The 27,779-nt window shown below is 46.0% G+C and overlaps 1 protein-coding gene across 14 annotated transcripts in view; it reads right to left on the minus strand.

The window, feature by feature from the left end:
* Positions 1-17,530: 17,530 nt before the first annotated feature.
* DGKZ (diacylglycerol kinase zeta) overlaps positions 17,531-27,779 on the minus strand; it is a 202,983-nt gene continuing 192,734 nt past the window's right edge. For all 14 annotated transcript variants that reach the window (XM_053305639.1, XM_053305630.1, XM_053305689.1 and 11 more), the window contains one exon: positions 17,531-20,932. In XM_053305639.1, the coding sequence (XP_053161614.1) occupies positions 20,816-20,932 (117 nt within the window). In that variant the 3' untranslated portion in view covers positions 17,531-20,815. The remainder of the gene's footprint in view (positions 20,933-27,779) is intronic.

Below are 27,779 nucleotides of genomic sequence, written 5' to 3' on the forward strand. Positions count from 1 at the left end.
AATACAAAGCTGAGGAGAATTAGCAGACTAGTCAGAATGAATGATTTTAGACAATGATACTTGGAGGAGGAGGGGAAAGACAGTTTGTCAAGTAATGGGAGGAATACACTAGTCAAACAGTCACACAGGTAGCCCAAGCACACACACAACCCTGGTGCCCAGGTTAAGGGCGTGCTTGCACCCTTAATATTAATAACTTTGAGCACCCTTTTATTATTATTTACAATTTAATTGCCTTTTAAAGTGCACTCTTCCCCAGGTGTTACTCTCCACACCTGCAAGGCTTTAGGGAAATAAACAACCTCCTCTCCCACCCTCCCTCCCCCTCCCTCCCTCTCTCCTACCCTCCCTCTAAATGGTTATTGCTGCTCTTGATTTAATGTGGTAACCAGAAGTACTCTAATCCACATCAAAGGGGCACTATCAAAATTGTTTCACTGTTCTTGTCTGACTGCTGCAGTCTCCCTCTCACACACAGAGAGATTTAAATGGGAAAAGTCAAGCCCCAAATCTTTAAACTGAGCATGCAGACAACCCCTCAGGTGTAGTTGCATGAAATTCATATTGTATGATGACCTCCAGGGGCGTAACTACTATTAAGCAAGGGGAGGCAGCTGCCTGGGGCCCCCCCACGCCTCAAGGGGCCCCCCAGAGGCAAGTCACATGATTATATATTGTGGAGTGTGTGTGTGTGTGTGTGTGTGTGTGTGTGTGTGTGTGTGTGCGCGTATCAGCGAGGGGCCCATTTTAAAATTTTGTCTCTGGGCCCACTCCAGCCTTGTTACGCCCCTGATGACCTCACAAGGATCTACCATGCATACTATTTCATCCTGTTCTGAGAAGAAACAACTCAATTATAAGAATTTTAGTGATGCCTTCCTACTCAGGAAGTCGAGTCATCCCCCTCCTCCCTCCTTCCTCATTGTGCCCCCCCTTTATATATAAGCAGTCTTTGCACTATATCACCATCCCCCCAGCAACTGAAAGACCACAAGAACAGCAATTTAAACAAGTTGTTCTAGTAAAAACTAATCAGCCTACTTTCCTTTCACTGTCTCCACAACAGGACTAAATTTGGTTCAAATTGAGGTCCACAAGTTAGATCTCTTGCACCTCAAATGCATCATCACAAGTTATGCCGTTGAGGTGTCCATGTGTGTCATTCACTGCAACTGTACTCAATTTGGTTCAAATTGGTTAGACAGTCCTCAAGTTAGCCCACTTGCACATCAGATGTTCATGTGGCCACCATCTTGAATTATAGTAGATGACATCATCACACACCACGCCATGTGGGCATCCTTATGTGTACCTACAGCTGCAGCAAGTTTTGTTCAAATCGGTTAAGCAGTTCACAAGTTAGTCCACTTGCACCTGCAAAGTTTACGCGTCTGCCATCTTGAATCAGGTGGATGACATCATCACAGGCTGTGCCATTGAGGTGTCCTTGTGTGCCACTCATTGCAACTGTACCTAATTTGGTTTAAATTGGTTAGACAATCCACAAGTTAGCCCACTTGCACATCAGATGTTCATGTGGCCACCATCTTGAATTATAGTAGATGACATCATCACACACCACGCCATGTGGGCATCCTTATGTGTACCTACAGCTGCAGCAAGTTTTGTTCAAATCGGTTAAGCAGTTCACAAGTTAGTCCACTTGCACCTGCAAAGTTTACGCGTCTGCCATCTTGAATCAGGTGGATGACATCATCACAGGCTATGCCATTGAGGTGTCCTTGTGTGCCACTCATTGCAACTGTACCTAATTTGGTTTAAATTGGTTAGACAGTCCACAAGTTAGCCCACTTGCACATCAGATGTTCATGTGGCCACCATCTTGAATTATAGTAGATGACATCATCACACACCACGCCATGTGGGCATCCTTATGTGTACCTACAGCTGCAGCAAGTTTTGTTCAAATCGGTTAAGCAGTTCACAAGTTAGTCCACTTGCACCTGCAAAGTTTACGCGTCTGCCATCTTGAATCAGGTGGATGACATCATCACAGGCTATGCCATTGAGGTGTCCTTGTGTGCCACTCATTGCAACTGTACCTAATTTGGTTTAAATTGGTTAGACAGTCCACAAGTTAGCCCACTTGCACATCAGATGTTCATGTGGCCACCATCTTGAATTATAGTAGATGACATCATCACACACCACACCATGTGGGCATCCTTATGTGTACCTACAGCTGCAGCAAGTTTTGTTCAAATCGGTTAAGCAGTTCACAAGTTAGTCCACTTGCGCCTTCAAAGTTTACACGTCTGCCAGGATCAGGGTGGATGACATCATCACAAACTGCACTGTTGAGGTATCCCTATGTGTCACTCACTGCAACTGTACCTAATTTGGTTTAAATTGGTTAGACAGTCCACAAATTAGCTCGCTCGCACCTCAGATGTTCACGCAGCCATCATCTTGAATTGGAGAATTCCAATTTAAATTCTTGGTGATGTCTTTGTAATGTAATTATGTGTTTCATATATAAAATGATTATTTTTTATAGTCCTTACAACAAAAATTACCACTTTTTAAATGCCTTCTGCTCTCTCTGAAGACATTAAAGTCTTAAGTCAATTTAGAGCCAGAGATAGATTCACATAATTGCAGACAAAGGGAGTATGGCAATTGCTTCTTTGTCCTAGTACACCAGGGCTGCACAACTTTGGCCCTCCAGCTGTTGTTTGACTACATCCCCCATCATCTCTGACTATTGGTCACTGTAGCGGAGGATTATGGAAGAACACGCTGCTTACCTGTAACAAGTGGTCTCCTGTGCATTCACACATATGGGATCTGTGCCTGTGCAAAGACCAGCCCCAGAGCCTGAGGAAAGATATTTTTGGTGGTAGCCCTGCCCCCTTTGTACCTACATAGAGGCTGTCCTGCTCAATCCCTTCAGTTGGAGCCACTGCCACAGATCCCCCAAAGAGGAGTTGGAAAGGCTGCAGTGGGGAGGAAAGGAGAGTCGTGTGAATGCACAGAAGCCCACTCAAATAAACATCGTTACAGGTAAGCAACACATTCTTCTTCATTCTGGTCTCTGTGTATCACAAATATGGGAGACAGTGAGAGTCTTATCTTAAGATGAGGAGGTGGGGCAGCCTTGGTTGGCCAAAATTGTGGACCGGAGTACTGTGGTGCCGAAAGAGGCATCCTTTCACACCCTCAGATCCAATGTGTAGTACCTGATGAAAGTGGTGAGACCAGGGGGTGGCTCTGCAGATCGCATCAAGAGGGATGCTGGTGAGAAAAGCTGTGGATGTTGCTACAGATCTTGTGGAGTGAGCGTGCACTGGAGCAGGTAAGGGTCGTTTGACCAATTGGTAGCCTAGCTTGATGGTGAAGCATACCCAGGCAGATAGTCTCTGGGATGAAGCTTGGAAGCTCTTGCATAGTCCGCGTAGCAAACAAAAAGAGCATTATATTTTCTAAAGTTCCTTGTCCCATGGACATAAGAAGCCAGCACCCAGCGAACATCAAGGGCATGTCATTTCCATTCCTCCAGGATCTGTGGGTTTGGGAATAGCACCGGAAGTTATATTTATTGGGAAAGGTGGAACTGTGACACTACTTATATATGGTGTCAGAGGCAATTTATCCCTATGGAAGATCAAAAAGGGTGGGTCCGCCTGGAGTGCTCTAGGTTTGCTTACTCAGCAGGCCAAAGTGCCAGCTACTAGGAACAGAACTTTAAAGGTGAGCAGACGGAAGTCAGAACAGAAGTCGCCATGGGTTGGTGGTTAACACATCCAAGACCCAAGGTAGGTCCCTGATGGGCAATAACTTAGCAACTGGTGGAAACAAACAGTCTAACTCTTTGAAAAACTGTTTAATGACAGGAAACTTGATAAGGGAACCAGTAAAATGATGTGACAAGATGGCTGCAAGGAGCACCTTCAGGGAGGCAATTGACAAGCCAAGTTGTTTTAGTTCAAGCACTTAAATAACGATGTCATCCACTGAAGTGTGCCGAGTGTCAAACTGATGGGTTTGGGCATAGGACATAAACAGTTTCCACATTGTTCCATATGTGCGATGCGTAGATGGTTTGAGCGCATTGTGGAGAATGGTGTGGATTGTCATTGTGGGTCATGAGGGGTCAGATGCCACATAGTTAGGGAGAGTATCAAGAGTTTTAGATGCCTAATGTCAGACTCTGGCAACAGCAGGAGGTCCAGTCAACGTTATTCGAAGGTGAGTATGTGGTGCCATTGACAGCAGCCTCCACGGTGTGATTAGGATGCAGTGCAGGTGGTTGGTTCAGATCTTTTGAAGAGTCCGAAAAATCTGGGGAATGGTGGAAATGTGTAGATGTATTCTTCCAACTAGTCCAAGAGGAGGGTGTCCCCTTTGGAATCCGGCCCACACCCACATAGCTGAAGAAGGGTTGGTAGTGGCAGTTTTGAGTGTCTGCAAACTCATTGATGGTTGATGTTCCCAATGTCCACTTTTGGATGTAACTGCCATTCGTGTGAGGGATACTTTCATCTGCTGAGGGATTCTGCAATGTTGTTTTCCTTCCTGGGTATGTGGATGGCCCTCAGGAAGATGGCATTGGCAGTGCACCAGTCCCAGAGATCCAGCATCAGATGGAGGAGCACTCTGGATCTCGTTCTGCCCTGCCTGTTGATGTAGGCAGCCGCAGTGGTATTGCTGGTGAAGACCATCACGTGTTTGTGTTGCAGTATGTTTCAGAAGTTTTGGAGAGCAAGAAAGAAGACCAAAAGCTCTGGGTAGTTTATGTGACGGGTTCTGCCGGAGTCTGACCACATGCCTATGACAGTTTTGTCTCCACAGTGTGTACCCCCATCCCATGCATGACACATCTGTTGTCAGAGAGGCATCTGTCAGGGGAAGCATGAAAAAGCATCCAGTAGTGAGATGGTCTTAGATTGTCCACCACAATGCTAACCTGGCAACTACAGGCAGGATTGTAAGTCCTCTCGACTGCTAGTTCTTGGTCTGAGAGAAGACCCTCAAGAACCATGCCTGAATGATTTGCATGCATAATCTGGTATATGGAAAAAAGGATGTCATGGAATCCATGAACAGTTTTTATGCATATTTTAATTTGAATTTTTTATATGTTTTAAAATTTCTGAGTTTGTTTTATTTTTGTAAACCTCCTAGAGACTTCAATAGTGGGTGGCATACAAATATGTCAGTCAATCAGTCAGTCAGTCAGTCAGTCAATAAGTTCTAGAGCACATCGGACCTGGAACGCAGTGGTATGGCATGCTGAAAAGAGGTGAGTGGCAGCTGCAATGATGTCCTTGATACGGTTTGGTGGCAGCAGAGAGGTAATCATTTAGATGGATGCCAATAAAGTCTATTTGTTTCAAAGGGGGGAGTTGGGATTTTTTGTGATTTACTTGGAGACCTAAATTCTGAACTTGGGCTAGCGTTACTTGGATATGGTGTCTGAGGATAGTTGCTGAGTGGGCCACAAGCAACCAATCGTCTACCTACAGGAAAAGTTGAATGCCCTAGTGATGAAGGAAAACTGCCACCACAGCCATGGTTTTTGTAAAAACCTGAGGTGCAGCTAGCCCAAAGGGCAGTACAGTGTATTGGTAGACGCGAAGTCCCACCATGAAGCAAAGATATTTGTGATGCAGCAGGTAGATGGAAATGTGAAAATACGTGTCTTGAAGATCCAGGAAAGTGAACCATGCCCCTTGTTGAAGAAGTGAGAGTTTCATTTGGATGGTCACCATATGAAAGGGACGAAACAGTTCAGACCTCTGAGATCTAGTATGGGCCTCAAGCCACTGTCCCGTTTCGGTACGGTGAAGTACTTGGAGGAGTAGAACCTGGGTGTTGTTGCTGGGTAACCTCTTATATGGCTACTTTTGGAGTAGGCCATGGACTTCTTCCCAAAGGGCAGGGGTTGGTATTGACCTCAAAGGGCCTAGTCATGGGAGAACCCAACAATCTGGATCAATACACAAATGGCTGACATGCGTGCGCACGGCATGCACAGTGGCCATTTGCATGGTGATGCGACCGGGGCACAAGGAGGGGCGCTGCAGTCCCACGTGCCCACTTTTGAGAAGAGCACTGGAGGGGGAAGAGTGCAGGGGGGGGGCTGGCAGGTAGATACATGTGGTCCAAGTTCCTAGCAGTTGGCGCTGACATGGCAGTTTTCTCCCATGTGCGTTTGACCATTTCCAGAATTGTGGAAATGAGGTAAAGCGATAAAAGAGTCTTAGTATCAGACTCAATGAGGTTGAATATAGAGTCAGGTGCTACAGAAGTGTTCTGGTGGGGTTCGATACCCAAGGCTTTAGCCACCCGCTCTATTTGCTCTGAGAAAATATATAGTTCCTCTGTTGGAAAGTCTGATTTGGAGTCCAGTTCCAGTGTGTCACCTGCTGGATCTAAAGGTGGGTCTGCTTGCGAATCCTGTGTGAGGGATTGTGCATCCTCATCCCATTTACCATCTGACATAGACGTGGCTGGGTCTAAGTCAGGAGCATCTGTTGGAACAAGAGACCCAGGAGGGTAAAAGAGTTCTGGTGCAGATGCCACTGGTACACTTTGCATAATGACCCTTGCTTGTGCCAGGTTAGCCTGGCACAGTCCTGTGGTCTTGAGTACTGGCAGTTTTGGAGTCTGAGACACAGTGGCTTCAATTGTGCCAAGGTTGTCCTATTCTGATAAGGATGGTGAGTAGGGCTGTGCTCCTTGTAATGGCACAATGGGGATCTATTATGCAACCTAAGCCTAGGTGGAGATCTACTGAAAGACTGCGTGCGACTCCTGGCAAAGGTGACAAGTGGCAGTAGGAATTGTATGCCTGTCATCGCGCCTGGAATATTAATCATGCCTGATATAGTCCCTGTCACAGCATTGCCTTACACAATCTTGGAAAAGGCAGTCACGGAGGTATTGGCAGGGCAAGGATAGTCCCCATAGTGTGATCTGGGGTAAGGGTCCCTGTAGTGCTGATCCCTACGCTCCTCATGCTCCCGAAAATCCATGTGTTCATGGTTGTGGTCATGCTCCTTGTGGTCCTCATCTTGTCAGGAGACTCCACCCACAGGTGAGAGGCCTTAGCCTCATCGAGACTGGCATTGGGATCAAGATGGGGTTCAAGGGGATCCTCAAAGGTGAGTCCCAGTGCCTATGATCTGGAGTTGTGTGATGGTTCTGGCTTGAGAGGCGGCAGATTAGGAGCCTTCGTGGCCCTTGGAACCGCTGCCACGTGCTTTTTCTTTTTGGCGGGCTCCATGCCTGATGCAGTAGAAGCCTGGCATGTCTTTTTCATAGGTTTAGTCTTCATTTTGCTTTTGGGTGGAGCGGTAGCAGTACTAGCTGCAGCAGCGGTGGAGGTGGAAGCTACAGCGTGAGACAGTGGCGTCTGACTTGGTCCCATGCTAGGGATCAAGGAGGGAACCGGGCAGGGATGGGGAGTCTTGAACACTATTTTGGAGGCCACCAAAGCCATGGGTGTGCTGGCTGAAAGGTAGAGTCCGACACCATTTTAAGGGAAGCTGTAGTGGCTGTCCCAGACGGTACCAGGGAAGCAGTATTGGCTATCCCCACAGGGGTGCAGGGTTGAACTAGCAGTGCTCTTTCCCAAAGCAAGGACTGGAGGTGTGAGGCCCGATTGTGGTGGGCTTGGCAAGTGAAGCTCTGACAAACAGAGCAGGCCTCTTCTCTGTGTCCTTCTCCCAAACATGAGAGGTACCTCGAGTGTCTGTCAGAGGTGGGCAGTTTGGCTGTGCCTGAAGTACAGCGCTTAAACGAGATCTTACTCGCTATAAAATGCTGGGAGTTAGGAGATGGGGTGGGGGGAACGGAACAAACTAATGACGCTAAACTAAAGACAGAATACAATGAGATGGCTGAAAGGCAGAATAAACAAAGGATAAATAAGCACAAGTACTTGAAACTATAATTTCTCCCCCCCCCCAAATGTTGACTCTGTGGCGGTTGGCAATAAACTGAGGGACAGCCTCTATGTGAATACAAAGCAGGTGAGGCTACCATAAAAAATCCCTTTCCTCTGGCTTTTGAAGGCTCTGGGGCTGGTCTCTGCACAGGCCCAAATTCCATACATGTGATGGACAGAGACCACGACAATAAAGTTGTAGTCCAACAACAGCAGGAGGGCTGAAATTGTGCAGCACAAAGTGTGTGCGCCCCCCAAGCCTCACCCTCTGTGTCTAACATCAGATGCAAGGGGGCAGGGCAACCTACCTAACCCCCCACATCCATGTTGCCCCCCACTTAGGTTTTTTTTTTTTTTAAAAAAGATGCCTCACCCCACAACTGGGGTGCTGACCTGCCATCGCTGCTGCTACCTTGCCACTGCCCTATCAATATTTATCATCATCTCCACTGGGGGATGGGGTGTGTGTGAGCTGAGCGGAGCAGGCCCCTCCCCCCATAGCGGCAGTGGCGGCAGGCGCAGAGGCAGTCTCACCCCTGGACTTCCGGGTCGAAGTCCTGGGACTCCACAGCTCCTGCCCCCACCCCCAAATCCTCTGTAGTCTGTCCCTGGTGGTGTGGTCACCCGTCCGAGCATGATGAAGCTTAATTTGCAAGGGAGGGGGGACCTCCAAAGGCCTTTAGGTCCAGGCTTCCAAATTACCTAGGTGTACCTCTGGGTTGGCACTGTGGCTGGTGGGCCAGTCCTGCGCGCCTGCACAATTTGAGTATGGATGTCGCATGCCTGTGATGTCACGGGCATGCAATCTCCATACTCGAACTGGGCAGGCGCACAGGAGAAGCCCACCAGTCTCAGTGCCTGCCGCCACGGGGGGTGGGGGTGGTCTGCTCCTCTCGGCTCACCCCCACTCTGGGAGTGAATATGAGAAATATTGACGGGGCAGTGGGAAGTGGTGGTGCAGCAGCAGCAGTGGAGCAGCATCCCCCCAGATCACTGGGCGGAACCCCAGGAGGCCTCTGCTTGTAGGCCCCTTGTGGGCCACCTGATCCTCTGGGCCCAGGGACATTTGCCTCCCCCCTTGTCCAATGGACGCTACGCCTATGGCAAGCAGGCTCATGCATTAGCATCTTAAGACAGTAACATATTGCAAACTGGGTTTTAGCTATGCCCATTTCCCAACAAGATCTTTTTCTACCCCAAATCTGTTTTTCTTCTTTTGTTATACATCCAATATAAGGAAGTGTTATGTGAATCTCGAAATCTATCTCACTGCTTTGAGATGTGGGCTCTAATAGAGGTGCTGTCTTAGTCCCGTTTGGGAGATGCACTCTTCCCAACTCACACCTTTCCACACCAGCATCACATCTCACATGCTGAGATGGCAAACTCAGTAAATCTTGGGAAATGACCTATTTGCCTTTCTCTTCCCAGCAGGGAATGCTGGGACTGTGTCTCCTGCTGAGCTGCCAGTAGACTGTGGGAATTCATGTCATACCTAAGGAATTGGTTTGTGGTGAGCAATGAGGCCAATTTTCCACCATCCCCTCTGGAAGGTTATGTAGTGAGGGCTAAAGCTGTCATGGACTTTATGAGCTGCTTGAACATCAGAAATTTCTTGCCAAACCATCCATACATGTAATTCAGTTTGCTGACAGTTCCCCGACTTCAGCTCAATTATTGTCATGTGTGTGCACATGCAAATGATAATGCATGTACAATTTCATGCACAAGATACGCCTGCATAAGCACACAAAAGCCATGAAAAATCTGCTGTATGCAAAGCTTCAGTGGGGACAATTCCAAGGAAAACACACATTGCTTCTGTGTGGCTTCTTTCTCCATTTGTTTTTTAATATATGGAGAATTAGTAGACCTCCTTAAATTATTCAGCACTCAGAGATCTGCATGAGATGAGATGCTTAATTCAGACATCATACCAAACCGTTCTTTGTGCTAACTGTATTTTAAAACACAAATATGAGTTCAGTCTTCCAAACTAATTGGCAAATTTTTTCTCTCTCTCTCTCTCATTCGTGAGATTCTTTTGAGCCAGTGAGAAGCAGTATTAGAACAGAACATTCTGACTTGTGACCTGCCAGACCAGTCCTTTTTCAAGGAGAGAGTCTCCCACAAGTCTGATGAGCATTCCCTCTACCCCTTCATCAAAAATTGATAAAAATGTTGAAGAGTATCAGGCCCAAGAGAGCTCTGCAGTACCCCACTCAAAGCTGTTAATGGAACTGGTCCAGGATGATTGGCGAACACACCTAAATGGGTTCAGGCTCTGTGTGGGGAATTAGTGAGCTGGGATGGAGCAGTCCCACATCAGAATAACTTCTGTGCAAAGCTTTGGTTACAGGAAAATGAATTGACAGAGAGATTGAAGTTAAAAAGAAGGGAAGGTTTTATTTGGGGTTCAGGGGTACAGCAGAATAAGAAAGTTGATTAAAGCAATATATTACTACTAAAATACATTACAACAATTAATCAGATAACTGCAAAGAGGCAATTTCGCTTAGTGTCCAAATTAAAATGACGTCCAGTCTGGCTAGAGAAAAGAAGGCTTTAGAGAAACAGGTTTTTGGATTTAAGAAAGAGAGAGGGGTGGGGAGAACCCAGAGGGGCGAAGTGATTATCACACAACCTCATCCTTCCTTTAGTGGCAATTGGACCTTTGTGGCTCAGGCACAACCGAAGGACCTCTTTTTTTTAGGGATGGAAACAGGTGACAAAGAACCGAAAGCAGCTCAGGGTTAGGTGGCAATGGTAAATTCAAAAGGTGTCTATTTTTGCACAGCCAGCTTCTCATAGCAGCAAGACGGACTAGGTAGATCAGTTCAGCGAGGAAGGCTGATCTGGAGGCTGAGAGCATGCAAGACACGGCCTAGTGTAATGGTGAGTGTCAAATCTATCACACACAGTGGGTGGCTCCACGGTGTATAGACCAAATGAAGCACACTGGTTCAAGAAATCAGGGCCACTTATAGCCCCAAATGGGCCCTGAGGCAAAATACTGGCCACTCCTCCTTCCTGAGTAGGGAAATTCCTGTGGAATCTCAAGAGGATCCATTGTCTTTGTTTGCTGTGCTTGAGTGGCACGAATGGTCAAGAACAACCTGTATGTAAATGGGCATGCAAAGATGGTATCTGTTCGGTTGGGAGGACCTAGTAAACCAATCAGTAACTTTAATGAGAGTATCTCTGACTTCCTATTGACCAATTAGCTCTTTTGTAATGGGGAAGGGAGTTGCATTTACAGTGCCTTATCTGACTTCTGCTGAGGTGATTAGTGTTCACTTGTTTGAGGCAACTGCAGAAGAGGGGAAGTAAAGGGTCAATCTTCAGACAGAGAGACCTTGAGCATGGAGCTAACTTGAAAGCTAACTCAAGTCTACTTAGACATTCCCTAATATAGGGAAAGGAGTGAGGCTAATCCCCTTTCAATTTGCTTTGCAGCTGTTTGAATCTGGGGGCAATTGTTCTACTGCCTGCTTAGTGACCTGTCCCCAGTATGCCAACAAACGGGGAGCCCACAGTCCTGTGAGACTCCTGAGCATGTTAAGTGTGGGAACTATAAACCTGTAGTTCCAGACATAAGCAGAGGGGCTTCTAGAAGCCCTCAGAATAGCAGTGCTGGCAACAAAGCTTCCAACCAATTTGATGAGGACCTATTGATTAGCATTCTTCAAGTACAGTTTTCTAACCAGTTCTGAATCGACAGTATTCTCATCTAGCCCACTTTGGACCAATTGTTTGATATGGGTTTGACCCCAGCTTCCTAACCAGAATATCATGTAGAATTGTCAAATGCATTGCTAAAACTGAGATAAATTATGTCCTCAGCATCAAAATCTACTAACTTAGCAACATGATCAAAAAGAGATAACATTTGTGGCTGACATTCTCTACAGGATAGCACCCAAGTCTCTATCTTTACTTTTTCCCTTTGTACTTACCTTCAAACCTGTCTCCATCTCCCACAGATTTGCTCTTAAGCAGTCCAGTCATATTTAGACATACCCAGATTGTGAACATAGCCAGTTGCGCTGAGCCAAAATGTTGTTGATCTCTACCTAGATCAGTGCTTTTTCCAAGAAGGTGATTTTTCTGAGAAAGAATTTTTTAATTAAAATCCTTTGCAAGGAGGTAGGTGTTGCGGGGGAAGGAGGGATGTCTCTTTGATGCAGAGGCGACTGGCTGTTACTCTCTTAACGGCAATCCAGTTATCCTTAGTTGTCTGAACAGAATGTGGAGGAGGTTGAGTGTTTTGATATACATCTAAATATATATGGCCATCGCCACCTACATCTGCTCCTATCTAGCCGAACAAAACTATGTATTGTTAAAAGCTTGCTGTGTAGCCAGGTAGGGAGTAATGGCAGTTTCCTGGGCAACAAGGTTTTTTCCTTCCCACCCCCATATGCAGCAAGAGACTCAAGAAACAATGGCTGTGAACAGACATGAAAAATTGTGCAAAGCAGTGGAAAGTATGATATTTTCCCAATGGATACTTTCACACCCCCAAATGGCACTCTGGCAGTAGCAGAGTAGCTTGGTCAGTGGGGCTCAGATGAACTTAAGAGGAAAGACAAGGATGTGTGTTCATGTGAAACAAACATGGAAAACTACTTCTGTGTGGAGATCTCCCTTGCTGGATCAGGGCAGTTGTCTTTGGAGAAAGTCTTGAGAGAGATGATCTCTAAATGATATACGCGAGGAGCAGCAGCATTGGAACTCTTCACAGTGTATTTGCTCCCTCTCCAATCTTCTGTGCTGCTTCTTTTTGCAGAACCTGAGGAATTTAGCCTCTTAACTTCTCTTCAGCAATTGAAGGGATATCCCTACCCAGTTTACTGCACCTGTGGATAGGAAGGCTAAAAACATCTTTAAATATATCCAGTGTGAAAATGAGAAAATGGTCTGCTGCTTGATGTTATAGCCATGTTTTTTCATTGTTGTACTGTTCTGGATGGATAATGGGATTAGGGAAGTGCACGAACCAGTGCTTGGCCTCCCTAGTCAGCATCGGACCAGAGGTCTGGTCCCTTTCGGTCCAACGCTGACCAGGGTGGCAGGGAGGTATGCTGCCTCCCTGTACCAGCGGTTTTGGAGACAGTGCCGGTGGGGGAATGTGTACCCTCTCTGCTCCTTAAAGGTAACCCCCCTGCCACCGAACTGGAAAGGACTGCCAAACCAGTTTGTGCACATCCCTAAATGGGATCTTGGAAATGAAAGTTCTTCTGAGCTGCATATCCTGTGGATATGTAGGCTCTTCTTCTTTTTTGTTGAACCACAGCAAGTAAGAACAATGCAAGGATCACACTATCAGTTTACTTCATTTTAAATGAGATTGTAAAAGAGCCATGCTTTGGTTTTTGTTCCTTGGCTGTGAAGAAGTAAGTGAGGTTATTCTACCCAGGTTTGGGAGCTGTGGGTGCTCCCAATTTTCAGTTGTGAGTGGCAGCAAGGTCGGAGAAAAACTTGGGTCGAAGTAATTGTGTGGAGCTATTCCTCTTACTTTGCTTACAGACAGTCACTTCTACCCATGTTTTCCTCTTGCTTTGCTTCCACTCAACTGAAAATTGGGAGCACACACAGCTCCCAAACCCTTGTAGAACACAGTTTTTGATTGTGTGAATGACTCAATATCTCATCTGATCATTTATCTCAGCTATGCTGTCATGCATTTATGGCTCTGCTGCACACAGATGTATTTGGCACATAAAGGCATGTCCTTGTACTTTCAATTTACTTGGTTAGGTCCGTTATCTTAATACCTCTATCACTCACATACTTAAACCTCACCTCAGCTTAGGAACATAGGAAGCTGCCATATACTGAGTCAGACCATTGGTCGATCTAGCTCAGTATTGTCTTCACAGACTGCCAGTGGCTTCTTCAAGGTTGCAGGCAGGAATCTCTCTCAGTCCTATCTTGGAGATGCCAGGGAGGGAACTTGGAACCTTCTGCTCTTCCCAGAGTGGCTTCTTCCCCTCAGGGGAATATCTTACAGTGCTCACACATCAAGTCTCCCATTCATATACAACCGGGGCAGACCTTGTTTGCTAAGGGGACAAGTCATGCTTGCTACCACAAGACCAGCTCTCCTCTCCTTTCCCTGACCAGGGAGAGGCTTCTATAGAAACCTCAGGAGTCTTGCTGGCATATAATCTCACAGGTTGTGGGAAACTTTAGAAAGTGTATTACAGTGCTGGAAGATTGATATAATTCTCCGTCAAGTCCCCTTCAGGTACATATTCCCGCAAGTGGAAAGGTGTTTTGCACTGAGGGGAGAAGCGAAAACAGCTCCTCCTCTCTGCATGCTTGGCTAGAGAATCCCTCACTGCATCTATGCTGAGGGCTCCTAGTAAGCACACAGCCCTTCTTCTGCTCACCAGCTGCTGTGTAGCATGTTGACCACAGAGTTTTGGCACTGAAGTATATAGCGGAAGCCCTTTCCAAGAATTCATTGTGTGTCTACTGAGTTGTTTCAACAGAACAAGCAGAGGTGGCATGCAAGGCCAGCTCCAGGTTTCAGGGGGCCCTGGCAAACTGGTCTTCATAGGTCCTGAGTTACTCTGCCGCCACTGCCACACAAAGGCTATAGGCACAGAGGTGGTCTCAAGGATCAGCTGTGGGCCCTTCTTAGGGTCCTGGACTGCTTCCCTGTGATGCAGACTCCTGCCATGGGCCCTCCCAACACAACTATGCCCAAAGTCCTACTGCTGCATTTTGTGTTTAATGTCATCATCATGTGAAGAACACACAAGAGACCACAGGAAACACTTATTGCAGGGGCTGTAGAGAACAAGGATTATGGAGAATCACCTAGAATGGGGATCTTATTTGGACATGTTCCAGCTCTTCCAAGTGAGGGTAGTGCAGGAAGGGAATAACTAGTTACAAAAATAGCTCCCACTCCTTTTAATTACATAGTGAGGACCAAGTGCTAAATGAAAGACCATCTTCTTCTACATGAAGCTTCCCATATGCTGTGGTTTGCAGTGGAGGCTTCACTCTACGATAGTGGAGATGCAGGACAGGACTTTTCCTCAGCAATGCACTGATTGTGGAATTCCTTACTGCAGAGATTCAGCCGATAACTTTGCACGATGCATTAAGACATCTGACCAATACAACCTTGTTTAGAGGTATTTTGAGAACACTTGATCCGACTCCTCTTAGTTTTGGTCTGTTGTTTTTGTCTTAGCTGTTTTTCATGACTACTGCTTAGTTTTGGTCTTAGCTATTTTTCATGACTACCGTTGTTGCTGGTTAGTTTTTTGTTTTCTAATGTATCATTTTTGGTATTTTGATTGTTACCAGGCCTGAAAATGCTGTTTGAGATGGAAGGTTGCAGGAGACAGGAAGTGCAGAAAGACAGATCAGTGCTTCCCTCCCCACCATCTCACAATTCTTCTTAAGACTGAGTTTTATTATATACGCAGAAGACATGAAATAAAGGTTAAAAGCATGCATTACTGAGTTTTGCTGAAGGCAATAGTAATGTTTCTGTGGGGCAATTGGATGTATCCTATGACATTGCTTTTACAATGCTAGTCTCAAATAATCATGAGAAGTGTGTGTGTTTAAGATGTTTTTATCTTCTTCTTACAAAGAGAAAAAGCAACAAAAAGAGGAAATGAGATATTCCCAAAAATATGAGTCAGCAAGCTAGGCTAAGAACAGAATTGCAAGCAGGCCTTGGTCTTAACTTGCAAAACCACACATCCTTTTAGGAGATAGGACTAGGCAGTTTATGGACATGGTAGCATGAATGCCAAGAAGTTCTTTTGAGGAGCTCCAAAACAAACACTGCTGATTAAAAATTCCAGGCTACATTATGAGCGAGTAAGCCTGCTATTACGAATGAGAGAGGAAAGTCTGATTCATGTACACAAGCTCACTTTTAGGAGCCTGCAACCCCTTGACAGACTCAAATGGATGTTTTCGCCTTCAGGGAGCCCCTGCTCTATACTACAGGCATGAAGCTGATCACTTCAGCTAAGCAGGGAATTTTCTTCTCTGCTTTATACTAGACTGCAGCTGCAATTTTAAGCACATTTATTTGGAAGGAAGCCCTGCAAAAATAAACATGACTTATTTCTGAGTAAAGATTGTTAGCATTGGTCTGTGTGGGATTCAGACATCGAATGCATGCAGGCAGAAGGTGTGAGATATTGGCAACTCCAAAGAAAGTATTAAAAATTGGAAATCAAGAGCCAAGGTTTTGATCCTAGAATAGGACTGGGAGAGCTTTTTGCCTGATATATTTCCAGTTTTAAATTGGTAAGAAATTACATCCAAGAATGTGCAATCTCTCTACCCTACATCTCTCACCCCATCAGTACTAACCACCTGTGTAAATCAATGCCAAGGAGAATAAAACCACTCAAATTAGAATGGGGGCAGATAGACTGTTCCAAAAAGCAGCTTCCCTCCTTGAATTTTCTCTGTGCACGTTCCAAAACAAATTGCTGGTGATGAAGGAAAGGGAAGGGAGAGATGTATGTTTTAAAAGGATATGCATTTTTTCAATGTGGTGGTACTTGCAGCCAAAAAGGTTCTCCATCCCTAGACAAAAACTTGGCTCTTCAATTCCAGGTTACTATTTATACCTCGTTGAGAGGTTCTGATCTTTCCAGTTTCATATCTGCTTTTATTTCCCACAGGAAAACCCTTGCCTCTGATGAATTAGGCTGTTGTATACAGAAGCGCACACCACAACCAAATAGGTTCTGTGGTTTTTTTGCTACAACATGCAAACATGGCTGCTCTTCTAGGAAGTCCCCTTGATCTGTATGGTATAACATGACAACAGCCATACAAGTATAATTTTCAGTCTTTGATAACATGCTGAGAAACTGCTACCTGCAATTTGTTCCCTAGCACAAGTATTGTGACTAAAATATGTGTACATGGTTATTGTCACATCACATGGTATTTGCCCCCCGACCCCTGCTCCAATGTGAATTGCTAGGAGCTGACAAGCCTCACAATGATGGGCTTGGAAGAACAATGCTAAATTAACATCAGGACAGATGAGGTGCAAGGAGATAAATGGGGAAAGGGGGCTGATTTGATCAATGACTATCCACTTTGACCCAAAAAACCCCTCCCAACAATTCATGCATTCAGACATATGGCGAATCCCTGTTCACAAGCTGGGACAAAGACTGGATTTTCTTGGGGCACCAAAGATTTCCCCCCCCACCCCCTATGATATCCATCTTCATATATCTGTCGCCTAGAAAGAGAACTGGACGATCTCTGTTGCTTCTGAGGGCAGGGCCGGAACCAATGGGTTGAAATCACAAGGAAGCAGATTCAGGCTAGGCATTTGGAGGAATTTGCTCACTGTAACTATTGTTCAACAGGGGGACAGTCTGCTTCGCACAGTGGTGCGGTCTCCTTCACCAGAGATTTTCAAGCAGAGGCTGGATGGCTGTAGCAGATTCCTGCACTGAGCAGCGGGGTTGGGCTAATAGGTGTCCGAGGCCCCTTGAAGTTCTAAAATTCTATTATTCTATTGATTGATTGATTAAGTGCTGTCAAGTCGGTGCCGACTCTTAGCGACCACAAACACCATAAATGTAAGCAAAAAAAGAGGAAGTAAAATGTTCATCATTATATTTTAATGGCAAAACCCAACAAAACATTTAAACGGTCAAAGAAGAAAGCCAATGGAAGCATGAGCTCCCAACACAGTTACAAAAAATACAGTCAGTCAATCAATCAAAAGTGTCCTAATAGTCAGAATCTAGGAGACAGGAAGTAGGTATTGCACAGGGAAGAGGGGAAGGGGGAAAAAGAAAAAGAGCCACGCTCAAAACACTCCTCCCCCTTGGAATAAAAACAAGCCAAAGTTTGAATTGCACAGCAACTCAGCTTAGGACACGCACGCGTGCACAAACACACATACAGAGGAGATGGGGAAACAGTGTGCTTTTGAACTACCTGTACAACGTTTAAGGAACATATAAAAGGAGGGAAGAAGAGGCAGCAGGCTCATGAGGGTGTAAATGCTTCCAGGGGGCTGGCCTGTAGATCCAGCTATAGGAGAACAGTTTTCACAACTCAAAAAGACCAAAATGATGTTCTGTCACTACTTGGTGGTGGGGCCCTGGGCCCTGTGATGACAGGACATTATTGTCCATCTGACCTGGAGTATCTGTCATGCAAGGAGGAAAACTGGAACTGCCTTTACTGATATGGCAGCTGAGCTGGGCCAAAGGCCTCTGGCTGATCGAACTTACCATGTGGCTGAGAGTCTGTACCAAGCGGAACTGCTTGAAGAGCAAGGTTTTTTTACTATAGCTCTGAACAGGAAAGCAAGGAAACACTATGCAAGATGCTACCTAATTGAACTTCTGGTTTAGGAACTCCCATCAATCACCTAGGAACTGACCCTACAGTGGTGTGTAAAGTGGGTTTGTGTATGGTCTTGGTGCCATGTCTAGGTGGGGAGAGGGACACAGCTAGATGGGAAAATCAAGCCCCAAAAGGATTCAAATGGTCACATGGGAGAGTGCACACACCAAGCACAGTTGCTATCAAGGATTCTCAATACCTCTATTATCATAGGAGGTACAGATACAGAAAAAAAGAAGAGGTAAAAGGAAAGGTAGAGGTACACAACACTAGCAAATTCAGTCTTGAAGGAGGATAAGCTTCCAGGCAGGCACAAGTCTGTTCCTATTGAGTAATAATAGTGGGATGAAATGCAGCAAGTTCCAACTCTAATCTTACTGAGCACTGCAAGATGCGGGAAATAAGCATGACAAGCCTCTTGCAACCTATCCTTCCAAATTCAGACTCTGGAATCTATGGTAAACACACATCGATTCATCTGTGTGCAGACTTCCTCTCCCCACCAGCTGGTCTATGCCTTCTAAGATATGCCATGTCAAAAGTGGTCATGAGCAAATACTTCTTTTGCAGCCCCCTATTATGCAATGCCCCCTTGCAGTCCACTGCTGTTGTCATCCCATAGGAAGTCATGTGTCTTCCAAGACAGCTTGCAGCCTCATTGAGATGTGTTCCCTCCCCCCCCCCCCAAACTGGAGATTTAAACTCATCAAAAGCTTTTCATCCTTGCCAACCAGTTCTTCTTAAGACTAAGCAGAGCTCTTGGGCCCCTAACCTTCTGGCAGGCTTGGCTGCTCACAATCAGCTGAGTCTCTCTGTTGCTCTCGCTCTATAAGGAGCCAGCACCAGGCCAGCTGGCTACCTAACTCAATAGGTTTTGCAGATGACTAAAATTAGCTTTACAGCAAGAGAGATAGAAGTTGGTTAAGTGCAGCTGTTCCAGAATATTTTGGACAAGACATCGGCCTCCCTGTTGAAAACAGGACTCTCTTTATACATGCCTGGTCATGTCAAGGATTGAGTTCGTCCAACCTTTTTTCTTTTTAAAGCAAAACTAAGGGACAAAAAGAGCAAGAGATGGGAAAACCGAAAAAGAGCTTAAGATGGTCTGCTTGCAGCAGTGCTGCCCAGGGCCAAAGAACAGGACACCTGCATGCATGAAGAATATCTATACTAAGTTGCAACAAATGGACTAGGGAGACTCTATGGGAGGTTGGACAGGTGGGCATGCATGCCTATGCTGAACCTAGGAATAAGTGGCAAGGATTATTCTAATGTAGAGTAGAAATCAGAGGGCTATGTGGAAACTTTTCCATCCCTTACTGCTAGCACCTCTAGCTACTGGTCCCTGGATAAATGGATTCAGTGTGCAATTAACACTGGCCAATGGACTCAGTTCCCTTTACCTTTTGTGCAATAGGAGCAGCAATACATCCCAAAAAGAAAAAGTGCCCCCTGCCCCCACAGTACAAAGACAACCAGGACTGCCTTTAGCAACTAGCTATTTCAGGATGAGCTTTGAGCCCCGCTGTCAGCAAACTCTCTACAGCCAACCACTGCTGTTCTTGCACATTCACAACAGATTGTACTTCAAATCAGTGAGTGTGAAAAGGAGAGGAAAATGGTGTATGTAAGAATGGAGGAGAAAAGCTGGAGGAAAAAGGAAAGACAGGGAGGAGGCACTTTGCTCAAAACTTCTAGTACAGCAGGCTCAGAAGTCAGCTTGGAGCAGCCTGCTTTGACCTGGAGGAAAGGGTCTGTGTGGCATGGTACTTCCTGGACCATGCCAGGTGCTTTTGTCCTGTTAAATAAACACCCCTCACCATGAAGGTCCCACAGGGCAAGAGAAATTAACCAAGAGAAGGTATGCTGGGGAAGATATGCTGTGCTGGGGAGGGTGCACAACAGCTCTATGGCTTGTGTTGAGTACTCGGGCTGCCTGCCCACACGGCCGTCAGCCAAGGTCCACGTAAACAACTGAACGTTGCAATGTGTGGATAACCGAGGCAGCACACCAGCAGCATCCCCACCCCTATGTTCTGCTGTGTCTCAAGAACTGCACCGCCCATTTCCAGTAACAGGATATACCAGGACAATGAACACTACTAATGGTGAAATTATTGAGAAAAGCAGCATCCATGGCTGGTAATCACGGATTGGGAGGACTGAGCGGCAGGAGACCTGAAAAGGCAACAGAGTCTGCCCCTTGGAGATAGCACACACCAGGAGCAGCAATGGTTGGCAGAGAACAAGAGCTTCCTTCCCAATGCTTTGAGGGAGCAGTAATGGCTCTCTCCAGGATCTGGAAGGTGGGCAGGGACCGTGACAGCAGAGTCCATCCATGGAATGTGGTGGGGGACGTGGAGCCAGTTCTGCTCAACATCCACTACACTAATAAATAACAGTGCTGTGGCCATGCCCAAAACAAAGCTCTTGCTCATTCTCTGTGTTGGGTATTCAAAGAAAGGCTGGCCAACTCCTGTGCCACTCTGCTCCTGCTCACCTACAGTAGGTAAGTATAAGGCACACTGAGTGCTATACAGCTGTCTCCTGATCCTCTCGCTGGATCATCTGGTAGTGCTGTCGATTCTCGAGGTAGGCAGCCAGATCGGGGTCATTTGCCTTCTCAGCTCTATGCTTGGGCGTGTCCCCCTGAAACAAAGATGACAAAAGAGATCAGAGCAGGGACATTTATCTCCTTATCAGAGCAGCTGGTATGAAGATGTGATCAGACACTATCTGCATGTCAAGGTCAACCCACCATGTTGGGCTCTCCATCTACAGCTCAGGCAGATTTAAAGCCCTCTCTATATATGTTAAGTGTTAAAGCCGGCCTTTGGATGATCCTTTAGGACAATTACCACTATCACAAAGATATGGCTGAATTATCAAGTTAAAGCACAGAACAGCATTCTTGGGAAAGATCGGGGTTGACATGCTGTGCGAGGCAGCATTGGTGTTTTCAATAGGGCTGCTGTACTTGTGAAAGGCAATACCTTTCACAGGGGTTGTTGTGAGATGGGCTGTTGTGCAACTACTTAAAACAGTGTGCGGGCACTTCTGCTCGGTTGCTTCCATGAGAAATGATGGTAGTAGTGTGACACAAATGCCTGTGTGCTGTTTTAAGTAGTTGCACAACCGCCCACCTCCACAAATACTCTTGGGCTGCTTTTCACATGTGCAGCTGCCCTGGAAGGTCAGAAATGCCAACATTGCCTTCTACAGCATGTCAAGTCAGTGGGTTTTTCCCATTTGCAGTCAAAGTGTAGAAATCATGGGCTTGAATGTACTCCCTAGCTGCTGGATGGAAGAACTCTGGCTTCACTTTGCTGAAGGGAGCCTCACTTACCCATTGACTAAAGTTGCTATGGCGTTACTGAACGTTCATGAAAATCATAAGTGCTCGGGAGTTAGTCTGACAACACAATGGGTGGAAGGACAGTGTGCTACTTGAGATTTGCTCCCAAAAGTGGAATGTGTATGAATTGTGGCCAGGAAAAGTATTATAACATTAAAAAAAGAAAAAGCAAGGATTTTTTTGGTGGGTCTGGGTTTTTACTGGTACATCTTTTATTGAAGACCACCACAGTCATCCTAAAATCTCTAGTTTAAAAAACTGTTTTACTATTAGAATGCAGAAATTCTGTGAGCAAATTACACACAGATTAGGCAAAAGCAGCATAAGTAATTAATTTTTATGCCTTCACATTTCAAATGGTGGATAAGAAATTCTCTGCTTCTTAATTTTGTAGAGGTCGCAGTTCCTTTCACTACTTCACATTGCAGCTGTGCAATGGGGTAAGAATGGCTTGATTTTGCATTTTTTTTTAGTTTGGGGCTCTTAAATAACCCTAGTCTTATGCATTAAACTGTTGAGGTTTTTGCCATTTCATTTTTCAAAATACTAAAGACACTCTATAACCAAACATATTTGGCTGAGATTTCCAAGACATGCATGCTACTAAACGAAAAGTCTGATTCCCCAGCAGATTCCATCTGTCGTGACATTCTTTGTCCTCTTTGCCAATCCTCTGCCCTTCCATGAAGTGACCACTGGGAAACTCCCTTCAGGACACCTCCATCATATCTGTATGCAGTCACTGCGAGAAGGGCTCACAGATTTTCTAGTACCTACAAGAACAAATTGCTCTGTTCATAGCCCTTCTGCTGTTTCAACAGAAATCTGATACCTGAAGAAATGCGAGACTTTACCTGAAACACTTTTCAGAAAACACGTAACAGGGGAAAAAGCAAAGTACCATTTTTGTAATGAAAAGTAAACCAGTTTGACTTAAAACTGACAGCTTGCTTGGCAATGAAATTTACTGCTGCCATTCTCCACGGGGCTACAAAAACAGAAGTAGCCCTGAGGAGATGCAAATGGACTGGAGCTTAACAGCACTTCTGTCTTTCCCTGCAGCCCGGCGATTGTTGGAGGGCATAATTTTCACTGTTTTCTCCTCTCTCCTTATTTTATTTATTTATTAAAAGATTAAATATACCGCCCAATCCACAGACTCAGGGTGCTGTACAAAACAAGAATAACATCCGAGATTTATATATATATTTAAAAATGTAAAGAGCAAACGCCTGGTGGAAAAGAAATGTCTTCAACAAGGATTTAAAGGCTGAAAGGGAGGAGGCAGACTGAAACTGGTGAGGGGAGAGTGCCAGAGTGAAGGGACAGAAAAACTAAAAACAACAACAGAAAAAGCCCTTCCAGGGGCCCTATTACCATGGACCTCTCTAAAACCAGGGATTGAAAGACGGGCAACCTGACAAGAGCTCACAGGACGGGATAGGACTGGCTGGGAGAGGCGGTCCTGCAGGTAAACAGGTGCTAAGCCCTGAAGGGTTTTAAAGGTAAGAACCAGTCCTTTGAATTGGACCCGGGAGAAAATAGGTAACCAGTGCATCAATATACTTATGGGGTTTTTACTCCTAGGAATCTGTCTCCAAGGGCTGCACAAGCCTTAGGGACTAATTCCTGGAAGTAAAAATTCTATATGGAGGGAGGAGGCGAGAGCAGTGAAAATCCTGTCTTTCCCCTCCTATTGTCACTGAAGCTGTGAGGAAAGTATGGAGTGCAGAGTTAAGCTCCAGTCCGTTGGCAACTCCACTGGGCTACCTTCTGTTTTTGTAGCAATGTGGAGAAGGTCAGCCACTGAGTATACCAGGACTCTACCGACACCTGCTTAGGCTGGTGTAAGCTGAGTTAAAAACACAATTTATTCGACAACACCAACTCTAGTGCAACCCATTAAATACTTTCTTAACACACCCTGAATATTACCTATTCCAGATATCCCTCCTGAATATGCCTATACCTACTCTGAGATGAGTCTGAAGAGTATCTTTCTTTAAAAAAAAAAAAAAAAAATCATATGCTTGTGTAGTGCCAGGCCCTTTTTTCATTAGACAGACATGGTTTATGTGGGTTTCCAAGAAATGGGAGACTTTATTCTTGCTGTCAGGTTTAATGTATTTCCACAGGCATACACCTGGCTACTTGGGTGTTGCATATGTGGGTTCTATTATGTAAACATAGTAGAAAAGACTTCGAGACATGTGCAGGGGCACTGGGGCGAGATATGGCCATGATATGGAGGGAGAGACAGGTGAGTGTAGAAAATTCACCCTCTTTCAATCTGAAGCACCGTTTTATAATTCCACTGATTCCTGTAATACTCAGTCAACATTGCAAAAGAAAGCTCGAAAATGCACAGGCAATGATGGAGGCTAGAAACTGGCATTACAAAGAGACAGAAATTAGCAAAATTCTTACCAGGACACGATGTCACATAGGTGGATCCTGGGATGTGCAACCCAAGATGGCTAAAGCATTTTTGGTCTTTTGTTTAAAACCCTGGAAAGCCACCTAATGGCTCAGCTGGGAAATGACTAGCAAGCCAGAGGTTGCTGGTTCGAATCTCTGCTGGTGGGACATCTATATTGGGCAGCAGCAATATAGGAAGATGCTGAACAGCATAATCTCATATTGCGTGGGAGATAGCAATGGTAAATCCTTCCTGTGCTCTACTAAAGACACCAACTTGATGGCACACTTTACCTTTAATTGTATTTGAAGACAGTTTGAAAGCTTCAGCTGGTCCAGAATGCAGCTACCAGGCTGTTAGTTGGAGCTAGCAGATCAGAAGATATAGGCCCGATATTACACTATCTACACAAGTTACTATTCTGCTTCTGTAATCAATTCCATGTGCTGGTTTTGACATTTAAAGCTCTAGGCCAGGGCAGGCCAACCCGAGGCTCTCCAGCTGTTTGGATTACAGCTCCCCTCTATTGTGGATGACGGGAGTTGTAGTTCAACAACAGTGGCGGAGATTCAGGTTGGCCAGCCTTTAAATGATCTGGGACCAGACTAAGTGCTTCCACACATATGAACCTGCCCAAGCCTTACGATCACCTACTGCTTTGTGTCCTCCTGCTGCAGATGCCCAGCAGGTGTGCATGGGCTACAGGGCCTTTTCTGTGGTGGCATCAAGACCCTGGAACACCATGATCAAAAGTGTTTGTCTAGCCTGACAGCTGCCTGTCCAAATGTGAGCAGCAAAGACCTCCCTCTTTCAGAGAGCATTTTTAAATGTTGCCTTCTGATTAGGGTTTTTACTGCTGCAGTTTACACTACTTCTGTCCCTGTCTTGTAATATTAACTGTATTGTATCTATTGTATTTATTAACGAGTGTGGGTTGCATTTTCTTTTTTTAAAAAATTGTTACAATGGTTAACCGCCATGAGTATTTTTTTTTAAACATATAGAAAGATGGGTTTTAACAGTCCCCATAGGAAATGACGTCTCATCACATAGATAGAAGCTGCAGGGGGCCCTCCGGGAAGACCCTGCTGAAGGGATATAGGGCCCAGCCTGGAATATCCATGCACAAATGCAGCTAGGAGTAGCAGAGGCCCCTTTGAGACCCCTTTGACTGTGATGCATGCAGTTCAGTGCTGCCTCAAGGGTTGGGGGAGGAGGAGCAAGACTGGAAGCAAGAGGGAAAGGGATGCGGGAATCAGCAACTGATCGCTAGATCAAGGGCCTGTTTAGCCCACACCCCTCCGCTTCCCTTACTTGCTAGGCAAATAAAAAAAGGTCTGTGCTGTATACCCCAACTTGTGATTGCACAAATAGAAAGAAGAAGAAAAACCTCCACACAGTTGTACAATGAAGCCTTGCTACAGCCAGCTTATTTTCTTGCTCGATGGAAGCCAGGATAATGCAAGCAAAAAGAGTGGGGGTGGACTGGGGTGAGGTGTGTGCCTGGGGAGTGCCCTGAAATACCATCCCTCCACCTCCCACCCCCACAGCCTTGCTAGCGCTCCTGATCCCAGAGGAGGCTCACATTTCACGAACTTATTGCAGCCATCTGGACTGCGTCCACTAATGAACTCCTGCACTCCATAAAAAGCAAATCTGTTAACAGCTTTCAGCCATGCCTCCCCCTCCTCCTCCTCTCCATTCCACCAACCTCTCCTTCCCCCTCATTAACTACCCCCACACTCCACGGTGCTGAACAAACTCACTGCTGAGAAAGGCCAAAGAAACCTGGCTCTCTGCCGCCTCTATTGAAAGCGGGAGAGGACGAGCCTCCCACACTGGCCCTCGGAGCCCAGCAGGGAGAAGGCAGTCGTGGCAAGGAAGGAAGGGATCCTGAGTCGCCCAGACAATTGCCAGCTATATTTCACTGGCATCCACAATGGCTGAGACACACAGGGCCTCTGTCACACACATGCAGCTGCAGAAACAAGACCAAGACCCACTCCCCACTCCCTCAAAGGATGGAGAGATGGAGCCAGAAGCAAAGACCATGCATGAACCCACCCACCAAGCAGAGCCACAGGTTCACATTTTAAAAGGGGCATGCACACAGGTGCATGCACACAGCTCCAGGGTTGTACAGAATCCCACTGTCCACATTTTCAGCACTAAGAACTGTGTTAAATAATGAAATTACTAGCCGACCCCACACAGAGCATCTGTGCTCTCTTTAGGTCTGGCAGTTACCTCTTCCCCCCCACCTTCTGCCTCAGTCTCCGCTTCCGGGCCCAGCTGCCTCTCTTCCCCACCGCCACTTCTCCCCCCCTTTCTTTCCCCCCTCCTGGGCCTTGCCTCTGTGGCCGGGCCCGCTACCGCCTCTGGCCTCCGCTACCTGCCACTGCCGCGGTGACCAATCCTCCTGGGTTCATCTCAGCCAATCAGGCGTGTCCACTGCCCAGCCAATCAGCTGGGCGCTGGGACGCACATTCCAAGGCACACCTAGGATAATTATATATATATATAGATTTATATTATCTTATTTCTGTTTTCTTGCAACAGGGATAATGGCACCGAGCTTCTCTCTTTATAGAAGTTGTATGAACTGAGAGTTCCAAGGCACCTTTCCCATCCATCGTGCTGGCATCCAGAACCAGATGTGCTCCAGCCATATTATTATATGTTTTAGTCTTGTCTGGCAGCAGGAACCAAATCATGTTTCAGTGACACTACAAAGCTACACTTCAGTCTGAGGGCTCCAATGTTGTTCCCACAACATGGTTTATTCTGTCTGCATGAGCAAATTTAAACTAGGTTGCACCCTGGGCTTCCAGCAGAAGTAACCTGGCTGACTGGAGAGCTGAAGCCACTTTCATATAGGAAGCCTGTTCATTTTTGACACTGGTTGTGATGGAGACGTACAATGATGGGCCATTCATACTCCACAGCATGTAAGTGCTGGCAGGCTTTGTGGTGCTGCCTGTATTTACAACCCCACCTTCATCTCTCACCTGGGCCCTTTCTCTCCCGTTTCAATGGCTTCTCATCCTGCTCCGGGGCAAACCACCTTTTTGTTTGGTCACATCACAATGCCTGAGCCATTAGGTTAGGGGAGCAAGGCAGACGCCATGAATTGGCTACACAATGTTTCTGCAGTTGGCAAAGGGTTTTTATTGCTTGTCTGAAGTGCTCCAATGCTTTTATAGCTTCTTGTACAAAAATATAACTGATTTCTTCTCCATCGTCATCTGGCCCAGAGACAGGATTGCATTGTGACCGCAATGATGCAGGATGATGCAACTCTCCGACACTAAAGGACATGCCCTCCAGATCGAATGACAGCAGCCTACCTCATCACTGTGGTGCTGTTAGTGTTAAAGCCCATCGCCTCCCACCTCATGCTGGAGCATCCTCCCATCCAGGAGGCTTGATAAGCTGCAGCTGGGAGAGGGGAAAAGTCTACAGTGAGACTGTCCTTGCAGCGACCTCAGAGAGTGGGAAGAGGGGAAACCAGACATCCTGGCCCCTCATTTAGGGGAAAAAACACCACTGGCAGCAGAAGAGACTAATTTAACTCTTTAAATTGCTGCTGGGTTTAATGCTGCAATCTTCGGTCAGAAGATTTTGCTTCTTTTCATATACACATTAGGCGTCTTTCCTTCCTTGGCTCCAAGGCTAAGTGTGGTAGCTTTGTTTCTGCCACTCGCTTGCTGAACAGTGCCTTC

Source organism: Hemicordylus capensis, chromosome 1, assembly GCF_027244095.1.
Source record: "Hemicordylus capensis ecotype Gifberg chromosome 1, rHemCap1.1.pri, whole genome shotgun sequence".
NCBI lineage: Eukaryota > Metazoa > Chordata > Lepidosauria > Squamata > Cordylidae > Hemicordylus > Hemicordylus capensis.